The 19,459-nt window shown below is 47.8% G+C and overlaps 1 protein-coding gene across 4 annotated transcripts in view; it reads left to right on the top strand.

The window, feature by feature from the left end:
* Positions 1–43: 43 nt before the first annotated feature.
* LOC133757960 (protocadherin gamma-C5) overlaps positions 44–19,459 on the top strand; it is a 180,839-nt gene continuing 161,423 nt past the window's right edge. The window contains exons 1-2 of one of the 4 annotated variants that reach the window (XM_062188972.1): positions 44–2,618; positions 5,567–5,740. In XM_062188972.1, coding sequence (XP_062044956.1) covers positions 186–2,618; positions 5,567–5,572 — 2,439 coding nt within the window. In that variant the 5' untranslated portion in view covers positions 44–185 and the 3' untranslated portion in view covers positions 5,573–5,740. Of the gene's footprint in view, positions 2,619–5,566; positions 5,741–11,441; positions 14,064–16,529; positions 19,153–19,459 lie in introns of those variants that run through there. The other 3 variants (XM_062188955.1, XM_062188952.1, XM_062188949.1) reach the window with 3 other exon arrangements.

Here is a 19,459-nt window from a genome sequence, read left to right as displayed (position 1 = left end):
TTGCGCCTCCTAGAAGCCCGATCTCCACCGGGCTGAGCACTGTCTCCCTGAAGCAGCCCAAATCCTGTTTCTGGGCGGTTCCCCGCTCGGAATTGCCCTGAAAACTGGGTTAACCTGGGCTCAGAAAGGCAGAGAAACACTACCCTTTGTACCGGACTGGAAGAAAACTAAGAAGCAAGAGAGCAATGGCGATTCTGGCAAAGCTGACTGGGTGTAGCGGGCTGACGCTGCTGTGCCTTTTTCTGGAGCTGCGATTGGACCCCGTGGCCGGGAGTATTCTCTACTCGGTGGCAGAAGAAACAGACAAAGGTACCTTCGTGGGCGACATCAGCAAGGACCTGGGGCTGGAGCCGCGGGAGCTGGCGGAGCGCGGAGTCCGCATCGTGTCTCGAGGTAGGGCGCCCCTTTTCGCTCTGAGCGCGCGCAGCGGTGGCTTGGTCACGGCGGGCAGGATAGACCGCGAGGACCTCTGTGCTCAGAGCGCACGCTGTCTGGTGAGCTTTAACATCCTTGTGGAAGAAAAAATGAAGCTTTTCCCTGTCGAAGTGGAAATAATTGATATTAATGACAACACCCCTCGATTCCAGTTAGAAGAATTGGAATTAAAAATGAATGAAATAACCTCTCCAGGCACCAGGATCCCTCTGCCTTTTGGGCAAGACCTTGATGTGGGTGTGAACTCTCTCCAGAGCTACCAGCTCAGCTCCAACCCTCATTTCTCCCTGGATGTGCAACAGGGACCTGATGGGCCCGAACGCCCAGAGATGGTGCTGCAAAACCCCCTGGACAGAGAAGCAGCAGCTGTCCACCACCTGGTCCTCACCGCTTCTGACGGGGGCAACCCAGTCCGTTCAGGGACTCTGCGCATTCGAGTTCAGGTGGTGGATGCGAATGACAACCCTCCAGCGTTTACTCAGGCAGAATACCATATAAGTGTCCCGGAAGATGTGCCACTGGGCACTCGGCTGCTTGTGGTCAATGCCACCGACCCAGATGAGGGAGCCAATGGGGAAGTAACGTACTCTTTTCACAACATAGATCACAAAGTGGCCCAGATATTCCAGTTGCATTCCTACACAGGAGAAATATCAAATAAAGAGCCACTGGATTTCGAGGAATACAAAATTTACCCAATGGAAATTCAAGCCCAGGATGGTGCTGGGCTCATGGCCAGAGCTAAGGTGTTAGTCAAAGTTCTGGATGTAAATGATAATGCCCCAGATGTGAGCATCACTTCTGTCACCACTGCAGTCCCAGAAAACTTCCCGCCTGGGGCCGTAATTGCTCTAATCAATGTGCATGACCAGGACTCCGAAGACAATGGTCACACCACATGTTCCATTCCTGGAAACCTACCCTTTAAATTGGAAAAGCTAGTAGATAATTATTACCGATTGGTGACAGAAAGGACTCTGGACAGAGAACTTACCACTGGGTACAACATCACAGTAACAGCAACAGACCAGGGAACTCCTGCTCTGTCTACTGAAACTCACATTTCGCTGATAGTGACGGATATCAATGACAATGCCCCAGAATTCCATCAGGACTCCTATTCTGCCTATATTCCTGAAAATAACCCCAAAGGTGCCTCCATCTTCTCTGTAAAGGCTCATGATGCTGACAGCAATGAGAATGCACAGGTCACTTACTCCCTGGTGGAGAACACCATCCAGGGGGCGCCCCTGTCCTCCTACGTCTCCATCAACTCCGACACTGGGGTCCTCTATGCACTGCGCTCCTTTGACTATGAGCAGTTTCGAGACCTGCAGCTGTGGGTGACAGCCAGCGACAGCGGGGACCCGCCGCTCAGCAGCAACGTGTCGTTCACCCTGTTCGTGGTGGACCAGAACGACAACGCCCCCGAGATCCTGTACCCCGCCCTCCCCACCGACGGCTCCACAGGCGTGGAGCTGGCGCCCCGCGCCGCAGAGCCCGGATACCTGGTGACCAAGGTGGTGGCGGTGGACAGAGACTCGGGCCAGAACGCCTGGCTGTCCTACCGCCTGCTCAAGGCCAGCGAGCCGGGGCTGTTCGCCGTGGGGCTGCACACGGGCGAGGTGCGCACGGCGCGCGGCCTGCTGGACAGAGACGCGCTCAAGCAGAGCCTCGTGGTGGCCGTCCAGGACCACGGCCAGCCCCCGCTCTCGGCCACCGTCACGCTCACCGTGGCCGTGGCCGACAGCATCCCCGACGTGCTGGCGGACCTGGGCAGCCTCAAGCCTTCCGCCAGGGCGGACGAGTCGGACCTCACGCTGTACCTGGTGGTGGCGGTGGCCGCGGTGTCCTGCGTCTTCCTGGCCTTCGTCATCGTGCTGCTGGCGCTCAGGCTGCGGCGCTGGCACAGCTCTCGCCTGCTGCGGGCGGCGGGCTGCGGCGGCGGGCTGGCGGGCGTGCCGGCCTCGCACTTGGTGGGCGTGGACGGGGTGCGCGCCTTCCTGCAGACCTATTCCCACGAGGTGTCCCTCACCGCGGACTCGCGGAGCAGCCACGTGATCTTCCCGCAGCCCAACTACGCGGACACGCTCCTCAGCATCAGCCAGGAGAGCTGTGAGAAGAAGGATTTTCTGTCAGCACCGCAGTCTCTCCTGGAGGACAGGAAGGAAGCGCTTTCTCAGGTAAGCTTTCGTAGTGAATTTTAAACTGTCTTGATAAAAATCACTCATGATTTCACTGACTTGCCTTCACTCTCCCCATGACTACTACACACTGTCCTATCCCCCACGTCTAGGACAGATTTCTATGACAAGTGCTGGAAAGTCTTGATCAAGTGAATCTACATGTTTATATCTAGGCATGTTTATAAATGTGTGAAATTGAAAAGAAGACCGTGATGATGTAGGTGGTTGGGATGAAGAGTATATGTGAGGTACTCTTCGTTTTGAAAAGAGGACAGCATTAGAAACCAGGAGGTCTGGCTTCTGATACTTTTTTTTTTTTTTGGCTTGGCTCTTGCCAAATTATTCCATTACTCTGAGTTTACTATCTCTTATCTGGATTGAATAGAAAAAAATCTGTCAATGTTTAGTAGTTTCAAATTGCCTGAAGTCATAAGTACCTGCCAACTACCTATTTAATGCATACGCTATCTGTCGGTGTGCTGTGCTATTTTATTTGGGGACTTTTGAAGAATTGAAGGTGTGAAGTATTATTTTTTGTCCTGTTTATATGAAATTATAGGAAGGTATAAAATCTGTAATTTTAAATTATTGTCGAGTATCTTAGCCCTTGGTTTAGTCTTTTACTATGAGGTATTTTGTGCATAGTGAAGACTGCATCTGTGTAAATATGAAATGAGATAACAAAATGAACAACAGACTTCCCATATGACTTGAGAAATAATTTTGAAGCCTCCTGACTTACACATACCTGGCATGAAAAGGACTAACAAAATCCAAGAATATACTCCACTTTATCATGTGTTAACTCTTCACAAGAAGAGGTATTTTATAGGGGAAGTAAGTCTATGCTCTGATTACTGTGCATAAAAAACAAAAAGAGGAAAGCAGAAGCAAGGTATGTACAGGTGAACATGTGTATCTAAACAGATTAGAAAGTGAAGAGCCAATCAAAGCCATAGGGATTCTGGTCTTGATTTACAAGCAAGAACTGAGAGTGAGGCCCTGGCATCCAAATGCCTTGGAAAAATCAGAAGATGACACAACTGCTTGGGTCCCTGCCACCCACATAGGAGACCCAAAAGAAGTTCTTGGCTGCTGACTTTGGTCATTAGAGGAGTTGACCAGTGGATGGAAGATATTCTCTCTCTCTCTCTCTCTCTCACTCTGCCTTTCAAATAAATAAATCTTTTTTTAAAAAAATCTTCACAAATACCCTAAAAGAAAGTTCAAAATTCTGATCACAGACAAAAACCTGGAGAAAATGAAAAAGAAGGAAAAGCAAGAGAACCTTGGAAAAAGTAAAATAGCTTGATATGAAGCAAGAAATCAGGAGTGGGAAGTGAGAAGAGTAAAGGCAGATACTGTCAGAGGTGAAGAAGCATGTGAATCTCTATAGAACTGCAAGGAGGAGCTGGCGCCGTGGCTTAACAGGCTAATCCTCCGCCTTGCGGCGCTGGCACACCGGGTTCTAGTCCCGGTTGGGGCGCCGGACTCTATCCCGGTTGCCCCTCTTCCAGGCCAGCTCTCTGCTATGGTCCGGGAAGGCAGTGGAGGATGGCCCAAGTGCTTGGGCCCTGCACCCGCAAGGGAGACCAGGAGAAGCACCTGGCTCCTGCCTTCGGATCAGCAAGATGCGCCGGCCGCAGCGGCCATTGGAGGGTGAACCAACGGCAAAAAGGAAGACCTTCCTCTCTCTCTCTCTCACTATCCACTCTGCCTGTCAAAAAAGAAAAAAGAAAAAAGACTGAGAAGGGGTCCTGAGATAAAAGAACTGCGAGGAGGAGTGCTTTTGTATGTTTTTAAAAGCCAAGTGTTTTTTCTAGGACTTATGCACTTATTTGAAAGGCAGAGCTACAGGAAAAAGGGAGAGACCAGGGTGGGAGGGGAGGAGCTCTTCCATCTGCAGATTCACTCCCAAATGGCCAAAATAGTCTGGGCTGGATCAGGAGGAAGCCAGGAGCTTCATCCAGGTCTCCCATGTGGGTGCAGACACCCAAGCACTCGGCTCTTCCTCTGCTGCTTTCCCAGCACATCAGCAGGGACCTGGATCAGAAGTGGAGCAGGCAGGACATGAACGAGAGCCTGTATGGGATACCGATGTTGTGGACGGCGACCTAACCTGCTGTGCCACGACACTGGCCTCAAGGAGGAGGTTTTTTTTTTTTTTTAAGACTCAAAAGCATCAAAATAATATTGATGGAAGGTTTGAAAACAAACTAGAGGCTGTGTTAGAAAACATGATGAGTTGATATCAATTATTTCCAAGAAAAATTTCATCAGTGTTCTTAGAGGAATAAATCAAACATGAAAAAAACTTCACACAGAAAGAATGAAAAGACAAACAGACTGAAGTGAAGCCACAAATGGGCAATCCTACTATGAATGGTGATTCAATATCTTAATTAAGATATCACAGATCCTACCCTGTACATATTTAAAGGAAAACATTTATAGCTTATGAACAAATAGGTCTTATTTCAGGGATGCAAGGATTTCAATAAGAAACCACAAGTTTATTCCCTAGATGGCCGCAATGGCCAGGGCTGGGCCAGGGCTGGGCCAGGCTGAAACTTCATTGAAGTCTCCCGTATGGCTGCAGGGGCACAAATACTTGGGCCATCTTCTGCTGCTTTTCCTAAGCCATTAGCAGGGAGCTGCATTGGAAGTGTAGCAGCCATGAACCAGCACCCACATGGGACACCAGTATTGCAGGCAGTGCCCTTACCCACTATGCCACAATACCAGCCCCTACAGGCTCATTTCAATACAGGCACAATAGAGCTCTTGAGAACATTCACCATGTGATAAAAATGGTTAATCAATGTAGTGATCTGAGGGAATTTTCTTATCTTGATAGAATATCTATTAATAACTTACAGGACTACCAAAGACATTCTATAGATCCAATGCCATCTCTACCAAAATTCTAATGAGATTTTTTGCAGAAATAGAAGACTCCATCCTAAAATTCATATGGAACCTCAGAGGACTCCAAATATCCTAAACAATACTGACAAAAGAAGAATAACATCAGAGGTATCAAAATTCGTGATTTGGAAACTTACTACAAAGCTACAATAATCAAAACAGTGTGGTAATGGCATAAACACAGACATAAACCAGTGGGATTGACAGCCCAGAAATAAACTCTCACATATAATCAAATTATTTTTCACAAGGATTCCAAGACCATTCAACTGGGCAAAAACAGGCTTTTCAGCAAATGTTGAGAAAACTGGATATCCATACACACACACACACACACACACAAAGTTGGACCCTTACCTTACTCCATATACAACAGAAATTATTCCTTATACAAAAAATGAGCTCAAATGGATCACAGACCCAAATATAAAAGCAAAAACTATACAACTCCTAGAATAAAATATAAGAAGAAAGCATAGCTTGGATTCACCAATGATTTCTTGGACATGACATCAAAAGCGCAGTCAACAACACCACAAACTGTTGGATTTTATAAAAGTTTTGAAGAGTGAACCAGCATATGGAAGATCTCTGTGTCTCTCCTCTCTCTCTCTCTCTCGCTCTCTCTCTCTCTCTGCAACTTAGTCTTTCAAATAAAATAAATCTTTTTTTAAAAAAGCTACAGAGAAAATATTTTTTAAAATGTAAAACCTTTGTGCATTAGAGGACAGTATCAACATAGTTAAAAGGCAGCCAACAAAATGGAGAAAATATTTCCAAGCACACATCAGATAAGAATTGATATCCAAGATATATGAGAACTCCTACAACTCAATAACAACAAACAATTGGATTTTAAAATGAGAGAGACATGAATGGACATTTCCCCAAAGATAATATACAAATGACCAATAAGCGCATGAAAAGATACCCAACATCACTAGTCATTAAGTAAATGCAAACCAAAACCTTACTGTGATACCACTTCACACTCATTTGGATGGCTATTGTTTTTTAAAAACAAAATAACAACTATTGGTAAGGATATGGAGAAATTGGAAATCTTTTACATTGCTGGTGTGAATGCAAAATGATGCTTAGAAAATGGTTTGTTGATTCCTGAATAAATTAAACAGAATTATCATATGATCCAGCAGTTCCACATCTCTGTACATACCCAAAGAAGGGAAAGCATGGACTTGAAGAAATATTTATTTCAGGCTGGCACTGTGGTATAGAAGGTTAAGCTTCCACCTGCAGCACTAGCATCCCATATGGGTGCCTGTTCAAGTCTTGGCTGCTCCTCTTCCAATCTAGTTCCCTGCTTATATGCCTTGGAGACCAGCAGAAGATGGCCCAAGTGCTTGGGCCCCTGTACCCATGTGACAGACCCAGAAGCAGCTCCTGGCTTTGGATCAGTCCAGCTCCAGCCATTGCAGCCATTTAGGGAGTGAACCAGTGGATGGAAGATCTCTCTCTCTCTCTCTCTCTCTCTCTCTCTCTCTAACTCTGCCTTTCGAATAGATAATAAAATAATTTTAAAAAAAAGAAATATTTATTTGTACACCCATGTTCATAGCAGTATTATTCGCAATAGCCAAAAGGTGGAAGCGTCCAAGTGTCCATTGACAGAAGAATGGGTAAACAAAAGCTATTTTGTTCACACAATGGAGTATTGTCAAGCCTTACAAGGGAAGTTTTGACACAAGCTACAACATGTATGAGCCATGGAGACATTGTGCTAAGTGAAATAAGCCAATCACAAAAGAACAAACATTGTGTGATTCCTCTTATTTGAGGTTCTTAAGAGTAGTCAAATTCATAGAGATAGAAAGTAGAAGGGTGGTTTCCAGGTACTGGGGGTAAGGAGAATGGGAAGTTAGTGTTGAGTAGGTATAGACTCTCAGTTGGAAAAGATTTTGGAGGTGAATGTTGGTGATGATTACACTACAACGTAATGCCACAAAACTATATACTACTAAAGATAATCAGAATGACAAGTTTGTTATAAATATTTTACCACAATTTTTTAAAGTTCAGTTGCCTTCCTGGTAAAATCACATTTTAAAAAAAAAAGAGGAACTGTGGAAAATGAGAGGGGCTGGTATTATGGCACAGCAGATTAAGCTACCTCCTGCAAAGCCTGCATCCCATGTGAGTGCCAGTTCAAGTCCCAGCTGCTCCACTTCCAATCCAGGTCTCTGCTAATGGTCTGGTAAAGCAGTGAAGATGACCCAAGTGCTTGGGTCCCTGCCATCTATGTGCGAGACTCAGATGGAGTTGCAGGCTCCTGGCTTCAGCCTGGCCCAGCTGCAACCAGCTATGGTGACCATTTGGGGAGTGAACCAGTAGATACAAGAGCCACCTCTTACTCTCTCTTTCTCAATCTGTCTTTCTCTCTGTAACTCTGGCTTTCAAAAGGATAAAAATAAAGCTTTTAAAAGGTACTACAGAGAGTCACTTAACTGTCTCAGCACATTAGCTGAGCCCACTCCTGAGCCAGTGCTCCCCAAGGAACCATGAGCAAGACCTGCAGAACAGCAGAAACAGCTGCTGTCAGCCCAAATTGAAGATTACTGTACACATGAAACCAAGTTATTCTAAGACATTAAATTTGGGGATGGTTTATTTTATATAGCAAATGTGAGGTGCATACAGTTTGACCCAGAAACTCCATTTTGAGGTTAATATCCTAGGCCTTTGGTGCTGTGGCATGGAAGGTTAAGCCTCTGCCTGTGGTATTGGCATCCCATATGGGCACTGATTCCAGTTCCAGCTTTTCCATTTCTGATACAGCTCCCTGCTAATGCATCTGGGGAAACTACAGAAGATTGCCCAAATACTTGGTCTCCCACATAGTAGACCAGGAAGAAGCTTCTGCCTCCTTTGGTCTGGCCCAGCCCTAGCTGTTGCAGCCATTGGGGAGTGATCCAGCAGATGGAAGATCTGTCTCTTTCCTCTCTCCCTCTCCCTCTCCCTCTGCTCCTCTCTGTATCTCTGCCTTTCAAATAAATAAGTAAATCTTCAAAAAAAAATCATAGGCCTAGAGAAACATGTAACACATGGAAATATGTACAGTAATGTTCATTATTTTCTGTAATAAAACAGAAAGAAAAGAGGGAAGGACAAGGGGAAGGAAAGCAAAGGAAAAACAAATATATATATATATATATAGGTATTTTTTACACAATAGAATGCTGTACAGTAGTTAAAATACACAATGTCAATATATGAAAAATGTAATATTAGGGAAAGAGTGAATTAGATAATAAATATAGCATGTTACTAGCATGTTAATTTGGAGTGAGCAAGAAAATTGTAGGGGCTGGTGTTGTGGTGCAGCAGGTTAAGCTGTGGCTTGCAACACCAGCATCCCATATTATAGTGCTGGTTGGAGTACTGGCTGCTCTGCTTCTGATCCAATTTCCTGCTAATAAGCCTAGGAAAGCAGTGGATGATGACTCAAGTACTTGGACCCCTATCACCCATATGGGACACCAGAGTGGAGTTTCTGGCTCTAGGTTTCAATCTGGCCCAGACCTGGGTGTTGCAGTCACTTGAAGTGAAAAACCAGTGGATGAAAGATATGTGTGTGTGTGTGTGTATCTTCCCTCCTCTATCACTCTGCCTTTCAAATAAATAAATAAATCTTTAAAAAATTATAGACAAATACAGTAAAATAATTCACAAGAATAATAAATGCTATACTATATTCTGGCTGTTGATTATCTCTAGGGAGAGAAGAAGAGGATTGTAATTAATAGAGAGTACCAGAAGGACTCGTCTCTTCCTGTGCATTTGTTTTAAAAATTTGAACTTGGCAAACCATAACAGTAACTGTTGCAGGGAAGAATCATCAATAGTGAAAGCTTAATCGTATTTAGAAAGAGAACGTTCACATAGTCTCAAAGTACCTCATAGATTCTTATAAATTATACGAAGGGTAGAAGAAATGGGACAGACACCATGTACCTCCTGATAATACTTACCAAGAAGGATACAACAGCATTTCTGTAGGATTCCTGCCAACAACATGATTTTAATGTAGTCAGGAAAACATACAAATCCTAATGAGACCGTCTACAAAATAACTGGCCAGTACTCTTCAAAAAAGTAAAGTCATGAAATATAAAGAAAGTGTGATGAACTCTTTGAGATGAGGTGCCACCAAAGAGACATGATTACATGCAATGCATGATCCTGTATTGGATCTTAGACCAGAACATATTTTTCTTTTGTTATAAAGACATTATTGTGACAACTGGAAAAATTAGATTAAGATATGTAGATTAGATGACAGAGCTATGTCAGTGCTAATTTACTGGTGCTTATGTTTTGGTGCTGAATGGGCTTGACTTTAAGAAATATGCAAGGTTCGTGTCCTGACTGTTCTGCTTTCAATCTAGCTCCCTGATAATGGCCTGGGAAAAGCAGCAGAAGGTGGCACAAGCGTGTGGGTCCTTGCCACCCACCTGAGAGATCTGGATGAGGCTTGTGGTTTTGGCCTGGCTCAGCCCTGGCCATTGCAGCCATCTGGGGAGTGAACCAGTGGATGAAAGATCTCTCTCTCTCTTCCTCTCTTTCTCTCTCTGAATTTTAAACTAAATAAATGTAGGAAGAAGTATGAACTAAAGTATTTAAAAGTAAAGGAGCATCATGCCTGCAACATACTCTGCAACAGGAGAGAGAAAGAGGCCAGGAAAACTTTGGAATAATATGGGCAAAGAATATATGAAAATTCTTTGTATTATATTTGCAGTTTTCCCATAAGTCTTAAATTATTTAAAATAAGAGTTTAAAAACTGATTTCACTTAAATATAGCAAGATGTTGAGATTTAATGAAGTCAAATAAAAAGTTTGGCTATGTAATTCTCTACATTTGAAATAGTTCAAAATTTATTTTTTAAATAAATTATTCACAATACATAAAATGAAACAGGAATAAGAAGGCATCCACTGCATTGTATTTTATACCCTTAGAAAATACCAAATATTGGGAGAAGGAGTTGGAAATCTCAAACAACCTTAAATGACTATTTTTCAATGTGATTTTTAAAAAGCTCTTCCTGTTTTAGCTTTATTCAAAAGAATCACCTTAAGTTTCTACAATGTTCCATGGTGCTTCTCACCTCCAAGCATTTGTTCTGAGGTTCTGGGACATGGCTCTAGTCTCTCTTGATCCAGTCCTACCTTTTGGGATTCGCCTTCAGTGATGTCCTGGAAGTCTTTCCTGATCCTCAAACCCAGGCTGGAAACCTTTCCTAGGGATCCCCACATCAGCAAGTGTTTCTCACCTGATGCCGCAGCAGCTGTCACACTTGGTTAGTCTGCTCTCTCTACTTCCCACCCCTCTCCGTCCTGCAAGCCCCCTGGAGCAGGAGCTGTGCTCATCAGGTTCACCATTTCTGTCTCCAGCCTCAGTCAAGCCAAGTGCCAGGCACATGTGCTCAGCTGATGATTCAGTAGTTTAAATACAAGTTTTGAAGGTCGGTACTAAACCGTGAAGCACAGGAATACAGAATATGTAGCCTTAGAAAAACTGATGTTTCATAATCTTAGTGTCTCTGGATGTGCAATAAGCAGTGGGAAGGTGTTTGGAACAAGGGCAGCTTGTGGATTAATGACTTCAGCATTCGGTAATACTACCTAGGTCACATTTACTTAAACAACTCGTATTATTTTTGTGGGGGAAAATGATTCCTACCCTGAAGATTTACTTCTTAAAGTATCTTAAAACCGTTAAGATCCTTGAAAACAACTTAACAAGGCGAACATAAACAAGAAAAAGCTGGTTATGTCTAGGCGGGTGCAGACACTAGTGCGGCCTCTGAGCGTCGCTGTTGACCACCTAAGGCAGCGAGACGCCCAGTCCAACCGGATTTCTTCCACAACGCAGGGGGCTGAGCGTTTGGCCCGCCAACTTCGGTGCGGCAAAGAAATTCAGCCCCGCAGTCCACTAGTTCCGCAGTGGCCTGGGCCCTCTGAGTGCTGATCATCTCAGACCCTGAACCATAAAGATTGGAATCCCGCACTGGAGGCCGGAGTTGGCTGGGAGAAAACACCGCGGCCGAAGGGAAATGGCGGTTCTGCAGAAGGTACCACGCAGCGCAGGGCTGGTCCTGCTGCGCCTTCTCCTCGCCGCCCTGGGAGTGGCGGCAGCCAGGCAGATTCGCTACTCTGTGCGGGAAGAGGTCGACAAAGGCTCCTTTGTGGGCAACATCGCCAAGGACTTGGGTTGGGAGCCGCGGGAGCTGGCGCAGCGCGGAGTCCGCATCGTGTCCCGAGGTAGGGCGCAGCTCTTCGCTCTGAACGCTCGCAGCGGCGCCTTGGTCACCGCGGGCCGGATAGACCGGGAGGAGCTCTGCGCTCAGAGCGCGCCGTGCCTGGTGAGCTTTAATATTCTACTGGAAGATAAATTGACTATTTATTCTGTAGAGGTGGAGATCACAGATATTAACGATAATGCCCCTCGCTTTGGAGGAGAGGAACTGGAAATAAAAATCAGTGAAACCACTACCCCAGGATTCCGGATTCCTCTTAAGAGCGCGCATGATCCGGACGTGGGAGAGAACACCCTGCAGAAGTACGAACTCAACCCAAATGACCACTTCTCCCTGGACGTGCGAAGCGGAGCCGATGGGAATAAGTACCCCGAGTTGGTGCTGGAGCGCGCTTTGGACCGGGAGGAAGAGGCGGTTCACCACCTGCTTCTCACCGCTTCCGACGGGGGCGACCCGGTGCGATCTGGCACCTCCCGCATTCGCGTGAATGTCCTGGACGCCAACGACAACGCGCCCGTTTTCACACAGCCTGAGTACCGCGTCAGTGTTGCGGAGAACGTTCCTGTGGGCACGCGGATACTCACGGTGTCTGCCACTGACGCAGATGACGGGTACAACGCCCAGGTGGCGTATTTTCGAGAGAAAACCCCTGGAGAGACTTCACAGGTGTTTGAGCTTCAGTCGACATCTGGAGATTTAACAATTGTAAAAAATCTAGATTACGAAGATGCCAAATCCCATGAAATTGACATTGAAGCCCAGGATGGTCCGGGACTTCTGACCAGAACCAAGGTTACTGTCACGGTTCTCGACGTGAACGACAATGCCCCAGAATTCTACATGACGTCTGCTGTGAGCTCGGTTGCTGAGGACTCGGCTCCTGGAACCGTGATCGCACTGTTCAATGTCCACGACAGGGACTCTGGACAGAATGCATTTATCACATGTTCACTCCCCGAGGGCCTTCCTTTCAAGTTAGAGAGGTCAGTGGACAATTACCACCGCCTGGTGACATCCAGAACACTGGACAGGGAACAGGCTTCCTCTTACAACATCACTCTGACTGCTAAAGATGGAGGGGACCCGTCCCTGTCCACGGACACCCACGTTTTTCTGCAGGTGGCAGACGTCAACGATAACCCTCCCTCCTTCGGGCGGGCGTCCTACTCCACCTACATTCCCGAGAACAACCCTAGAGGAGCCTCCATCTTTTCGGTGTTGGCTCAAGACCCCGACAGCGACGACAATGCCCATGTGACCTACTCCCTGGCCGAGAACTCCCTTCAGGGGGCGCCCCTGTCCTCCTACGTCTCCATCAACTCCGACACTGGGGTCCTCTATGCGCTGCGCTCTTTTGACTATGAGCAGTTTCGAGACCTGCAGCTGTGGGTGACAGCCAGCGACAGCGGGGACCCGCCGCTCAGCAGCAACGTGTCGCTCACCCTGTTCGTGGTGGACCAGAACGACAACGCCCCCGAGATCCTGTACCCCGCCCTCCCCACCGACGGCTCCACAGGCGTGGAGCTGGCGCCCCGCGCCGCAGAGCCCGGATACCTGGTGACCAAGGTGGTGGCGGTGGACAGAGACTCGGGCCAGAACGCCTGGCTGTCCTACCGCCTGCTCAAGGCCAGCGAGCCGGGGCTGTTCGCCGTGGGGCTGCACACGGGCGAGGTGCGCACGGCGCGTGGCCTGCTGGACAGAGACGCGCTCAAGCAGAGCCTCGTGGTGGCCGTCCAGGACCACGGCCAGCCCCCGCTCTCGGCCACCGTCACGCTCACCGTGGCCGTGGCCGACAGCATCCCCGACGTGCTGGCGGACCTGGGCAGCCTCAAGCCTTCCGCCAGCGCGGACGAGTCGGACCTCACGCTGTACCTGGTGGTGGCGGTGGCCGCGGTGTCCTGCGTCTTCCTGGCCTTCGTCATCGTGCTGCTGGCGCTCAGGCTGCGGCGCTGGCACAGCTCTCGCCTGCTGCGGGCGGCGGGCTGCGGCGGCGGGCTGGCGGGCGGGCCGGCCTCGCACTTGGTGGGCGTGGACGGGGTGCGCGCCTTCCTGCAGACCTATTCCCACGAGGTGTCCCTCACGGCGGACTCGCGGAGCAGCCACGTGATCTTCCCGCAGCCCAACTACGCGGACACGCTCCTCAGCATCAGCCAGGAGAGCTGTGAGAAGAAGGATTTTCTGTCAGCACCGCAGTCTCTCCTGGAAGACAAGGGAGAAACAACATCTGCTCAGGTAAACCATCCTTTCTCATACTTATTTTGCTAAAATCAACAAATTTACCTATTTACTAATTGCCTCCACTGTTTGCTATATTTCTTTTATTCCCAATATTTCCTTAGGAATATATTCATTTTTAGGAAATGAATTCTGGTGAATTATTTCTAGGGAATTTTAAGTGTTCAGAGTGTAAGGGATAGAACCGGCTAGACCCTTGTATAATGAGTGTATATCAAAGTTAATAGGCGAACGTGATATTGAAATTTACAAAAGGGCACTGCATGAAGAACTGTGCTGCCTGGTTTCCTCCTCACCCTCTGGCAAATCGTCTCATCTACCTGGATCAAGAGTTGCATCTTAAGAGCATGGAGGATGCACTTTGTACCTGGGTCCCTTCCTCCTTTCCAGTGTGCCGTTTGCTTTGTGTTTAAGTTGTGTGTAAATAGAGGAGTGCCTTAGTTGGTTGATTGTTCCGCACTCAGTCTTAATATTTCCCCCATTGTTTGGCAGTGTCATTCTTCATTTTTCTTAAATTATATAACTTTCCCCATGAAACAGGTGGAAATTCAGAAATACACATCTCACAGTGTTTCAAGAATTATCTCTGATGCTGGCGTTGTGGCGCAGTGTTAGGCTGGTGCTTGCATCGCTGGTGTCCCTTATCAGAGCACTGGTTGGAGTCCCTGCTGCTCCACTTCCAATCCAGCTCCCTGTAATATGCTGGGAAGGCAGCAGAAGATGGCCCAAGGAGTTGGCCCTCTGCCACCCATGTGGGAGACCAGGATGGCTTCCACCTGGTCCAGACCTGGCTGTTGTGACCATTTTGGGAGCGAACTAGTGAATAGAAGATCTCTTTCTCTGACTTTCCTTCTCTTTCTGTGTCACTCTGCCTTTCAAAACAATAAATAAATAAATCTTTAAAAAGAATTATCTCTGCTAACATAAAAAAGTGCCATTAGTAATGTGGTCCTTAAAGAAGTCTTAACATTTGCTCTATAATAAATTGGTAGAATGATTATAAACAGATTTTTCTTCCGTGTTATTTTTTGTTTTTCATTTCAAGAAACCACATTGTCTTTCTAATCTTTAAAAAAATATATCTTCAATATGCCTTTGTTTAAAGAAAAGATACAGACACTAAGAGGCCGCAGCATAGTTTCCCCTGAAGGTTCTCTGTGTACGTCTATCTACTCAAAGTTCTTAACTCACAGCAGCTGTAAAAATGTCCCAGGCCCTCTCCCATCAGTTTTCCTTCTCTGTTCCTCTTTCCATGTTGGCTTTTTATGCTGTTTATATCTTCAATAACAGAGGACAGTGAACACACATGTTTTCTACATCACTGGGATTGTTCTTAATTTTGATTTGCGAGTAATCACATGTAATAGCTGAGATTGCATAACCTGGCTGTTCGTCTCACACAATGCAGTGATTCTTTATTATATTTAAGCACATCTGACAAGGAAAAATTTGATACAATATATTCTGTTGTGTTTAATATTACATAAATATGAGGTAAAATTGGAACTCACTCTGGAATAAAATGCCATAGTAGCTTTACTTGTAATTAATAAAGTATGAATAGAGGACAGCTAAAGACAGGGTTCCTATTAAAGTGTGTGGTGCGTGGGAGAATAAGTGCCTTTATAGATAGGTGCATACTGCATCACACTGGAACTGAGAAATACGTTGTGTATCTCTGTGCATGGAGAGTCAAGTATACAAGCAAAAGGATTCTGGAACAAAACAAGAATTTATCCCTACTGATTTTAGTGGTGGTTTTTAGAAAACACTGGCACACTCCAGATTTAGGAAAGATGATCCTCTTTCAGTGCCCCAAGGCCTGTGATTTCTCTCTCAGATCTAGATGTTGCCAAGCATTCTTTTTCACCTCCAAGCCTCTCAAGGATCTACTCCTCTCATGTTTGCTGTGAAAGCCTTTTGCTTACCTCCAAGGCCAGGTTGGAGGCCTGCCCATTCTCCCTGCCCATTCTCCCCAGTGTAGTGGTTACGTCAGTTATTTTCCTGGTGAAGGAAGAGGCTGTGGCTATGTCATTCACCTGAACACCCCAGACAGACATATTGTCTGGAACCCGATTTTGTGCTTGCTCAAACTGGTTAAATAGCAAATATTAAAACTAGAGTGTCAGGCTCTTAAGGACACATTCAAAAACAGCTGGTATTTCTGGGTGATCCTTAAACTGAACATTTGGAAACACCAATTCCACCATGTGTGAAGCAATATGGGTGAAGTTATGTTAGTTCATGACTTGACAGGAACTGTAACCAAAGTCACACTATCGATTCAGTTGTGTGGAATCAACACCAGGCCCATTACCTTTGACAAAAATGATTTCAGACCTCTGAGAACTTAAACTTAGAATTGTCAGCGAGAGTGCAGTAAATGGTTAGGCCTCTGAGCGTCGCTGTTGACCACTCAAGGGAAAAAAAAAAGCTGGAGAGCAAGTCCTCCATTTCCTTGCTTCTAAGATGTAAAGAACCCGTACCTCTGTCTCAGAAGATCCGCGGCGGCTACCAAGCTCACCCCGGAGGTCAGTTAGCTCTGGGACCTACGAATTAGGACCATGAAAGCCTGAGTGTCTTGGGAAAATAAGATTGGAATCCGTGGCGGGAAATGGGAACAAATTTCAGAGAGAAGAATTCACCAAAGAGGAAAATGACCAGTTGCCTGAGATTCCGAGACTGCGGGGGATTGGCTCTGCTGTGCGCGCTCCTGGGGACGCTGTGTGAGACAGGATACGGGCAGATCCGCTACGCCGTGCCGGAGGAGCTAGACAAAGGCTCCTTCGTGGGTAACATCGCCAAGGACCTGGGGCTGGAGCCGCGGGAGCTGGCGCAGCGCGGAGTCCGCATCGTGTCCCGAGGTAGGGCGCAGCTGTTTGCGCTGAACGCGCGCAGCGGCGGCTTGGTCACCGCGGACAGGATAGACCGGGAGGAGCTTTGCGCGCAGAGCGCGCGGTGCGCGGTAAAATTTACCATCCTGGTTGAGGACAAATTGAAAATTTTTGAAGTAGAAGTAGAAATTCAAGACATCAATGATAATGCTCCTAATTTTCTAACAGAGGAATTGGAAATTAAAATTGTTGAACTAACAGCTCCTGGAACCAGATTTCCTCTTAAGACAGCCTTTGACCCAGATGTGGGCGTGAACTCCCTGCAGGACTACAAGCTCAGCCTCAACGACTATTTCTCCCTGGCTGTGAATAGCGTGTCTGATGGAGCCAAGTATCCAGAGCTGGTTCTGGAGCGCGCACTGGACCGTGAGAAAAAGGAGGTTCACCAGCTTGTCCTCGTTGCCTCTGACGGGGGTGACCCTGTCCGCTCAGGCAACTTGTACATCCAAGTGATTGTTCTAGATGCAAACGACAACCCACCAGTGTTCACACAGCCCGAGTACAGGGTAAGTGTTCAAGAAAACGTGCCGGTGGGTACGCGGCTTCTCACGGTCAATGCCACAGACCCTGACGAGGGATTTAACGCTCAGGTGTCCTATGTCCTAGATAAAATGCCTGGGAAGATTGCTGAGATTTTCGACCTCAACTCAGTGACTGGAGACATATCGATATTAAAAAGTCTAGACTATGAGGATGCGGTGTTCTATGAAATTAAAATTGAAGCACAAGATGGACCCGGTCTTCTTTCAAAAGCCAAGGTTTTGGTCACCGTCGTGGATGTGAATGACAATGCCCCAGAAGTTACAGTCACTTCTCTCACAGGCTCAGTCCCGGAAGAGGCTTCTGCTGGAAGAGAAATTGCCCTTATCCACGTGCACGACCGGGATTCTGGGCAGAACGGGCAAGTCACAGTTTTTGTCCTGGAAAATCTGCCATTTATCTTAGAAAAGTCGATAGACCAGTATTATCGCCTAGTGACAGCCGAGTCGCTGGACCGTGAACGAGTGCCAGAATATAACATCAGTCTGAGAGCCACAGACGGGGGAAGTCCTCCTCTGTCCACGGAAGCTCACATCACTCTGCTTGTCGCAGACATTAATGATAACCCGCCCACCTTCCTTCACTCTTCCTACTCCACGTACGTTCCTGAAAACAATCCCAGAGGAGCCTCCATCTTCTCGGCCACCGCCCAGGACCCAGACAGAGACAGTAACGCCCGCATCACATATGCACTGACCGAGGACACCGTCCATGGGGCGCCCCTGTCCTCCTACGTCTCCATCAACTCCGACACTGGGGTCCTCTATGCACTGCGCTCCTTTGACTATGAGCAGTTTAGGGACCTGCAGCTGTGGGTGACAGCCAGCGACAGCGGGGACCCGCCGCTCAGCAGCAACGTGTCGCTCACCCTGTTCGTGGTGGACCAGAACGACAACGCCCCCGAGATCCTGTACCCCGCCCTCCCCACCGACGGCTCCACAGGCGTGGAGCTGGCGCCCCGCGCCGCAGAGCCCGGATACCTGGTGACCAAGGTGGTGGCGGTGGACAGAGACTCGGGCCAGAACGCCTGGCTGTCCTACCGCCTGCTCAAGGCCAGCGAGCCGGGGCTGTTCGCCGTGGGGCTGCACACGGGCGAGGTGCGCACGGCGCGCGGCCTGCTGGACAGAGACGCGCTCAAGCAGAGCCTCGTGGTGGCCGTCCAGGACCACGGCCAGCCCCCGCTCTCGGCCACCGTCACGCTCACCGTGGCCGTGGCCGACAGCATCCCCGACGTGCTGGCGGACCTGGGCAGCCTCAAGCCTTCCGCCAGTGCGGACGAGTCGGACCTCACGCTGTACCTGGTGGTGGCGGTGGCCGCGGTGTCCTGCGTCTTCCTGGCCTTCGTCATCGTGCTGCTGGCGCTCAGGCTGCGGCGCTGGCACAGCTCTCGCCTGCTGCGGGCGGCGGGCTGCGGCGGCGGGCTGGCGGGCGTGCCGGCCTCGCACTTGGTGGGCGTGGACGGGGTGCACGCCTTCCTGCAGACCTATTCCCACGAGGTGTCCCTCACGGCGGACTCGCGGAGCAGCCACGTGATCTTCCCGCAGCCCAACTACGCGGACACGCTCTTCAGCCAGGGGAGCTGTGGGAAAAGCGAGCCTCTTCTGATATCTCAGGATTTACTTGAAGCGAAAGAAGACCCCAAGCTACCTCCGGTGAGTTCTTATTTTTTCAATATTATGAAAACAGGCATGCCAATGTGATTGTTGTAAATCGTTAACACAGATCTGTTTGAAAAATAAAGCAGCAAAGTCATCCCTAGTGCTGATCTCTAAATATTTGTGCCTATCTCCTTCGGGGTTTCCAATGGCACTCCCCGGCCTGGTTACAGCTGAGGGGCCTGTGTAACCGGTTCTGATCAATGAATCTGTGAGTGGAAGTCACATGTATCAGTTCTCCTAGGAAGCTCTTGTTGCCATTTTGAGAATTTTCTCATCTCTAACTTACTCTTTAGAATTGTGA

The sequence above is a fragment of the Lepus europaeus genome, chromosome 4 (assembly GCF_033115175.1).
Source record: "Lepus europaeus isolate LE1 chromosome 4, mLepTim1.pri, whole genome shotgun sequence".
NCBI classification, from domain to species: domain Eukaryota; kingdom Metazoa; phylum Chordata; class Mammalia; order Lagomorpha; family Leporidae; genus Lepus; species Lepus europaeus.
This window is presented reverse-complemented; position numbering and strand designations above follow the sequence as displayed.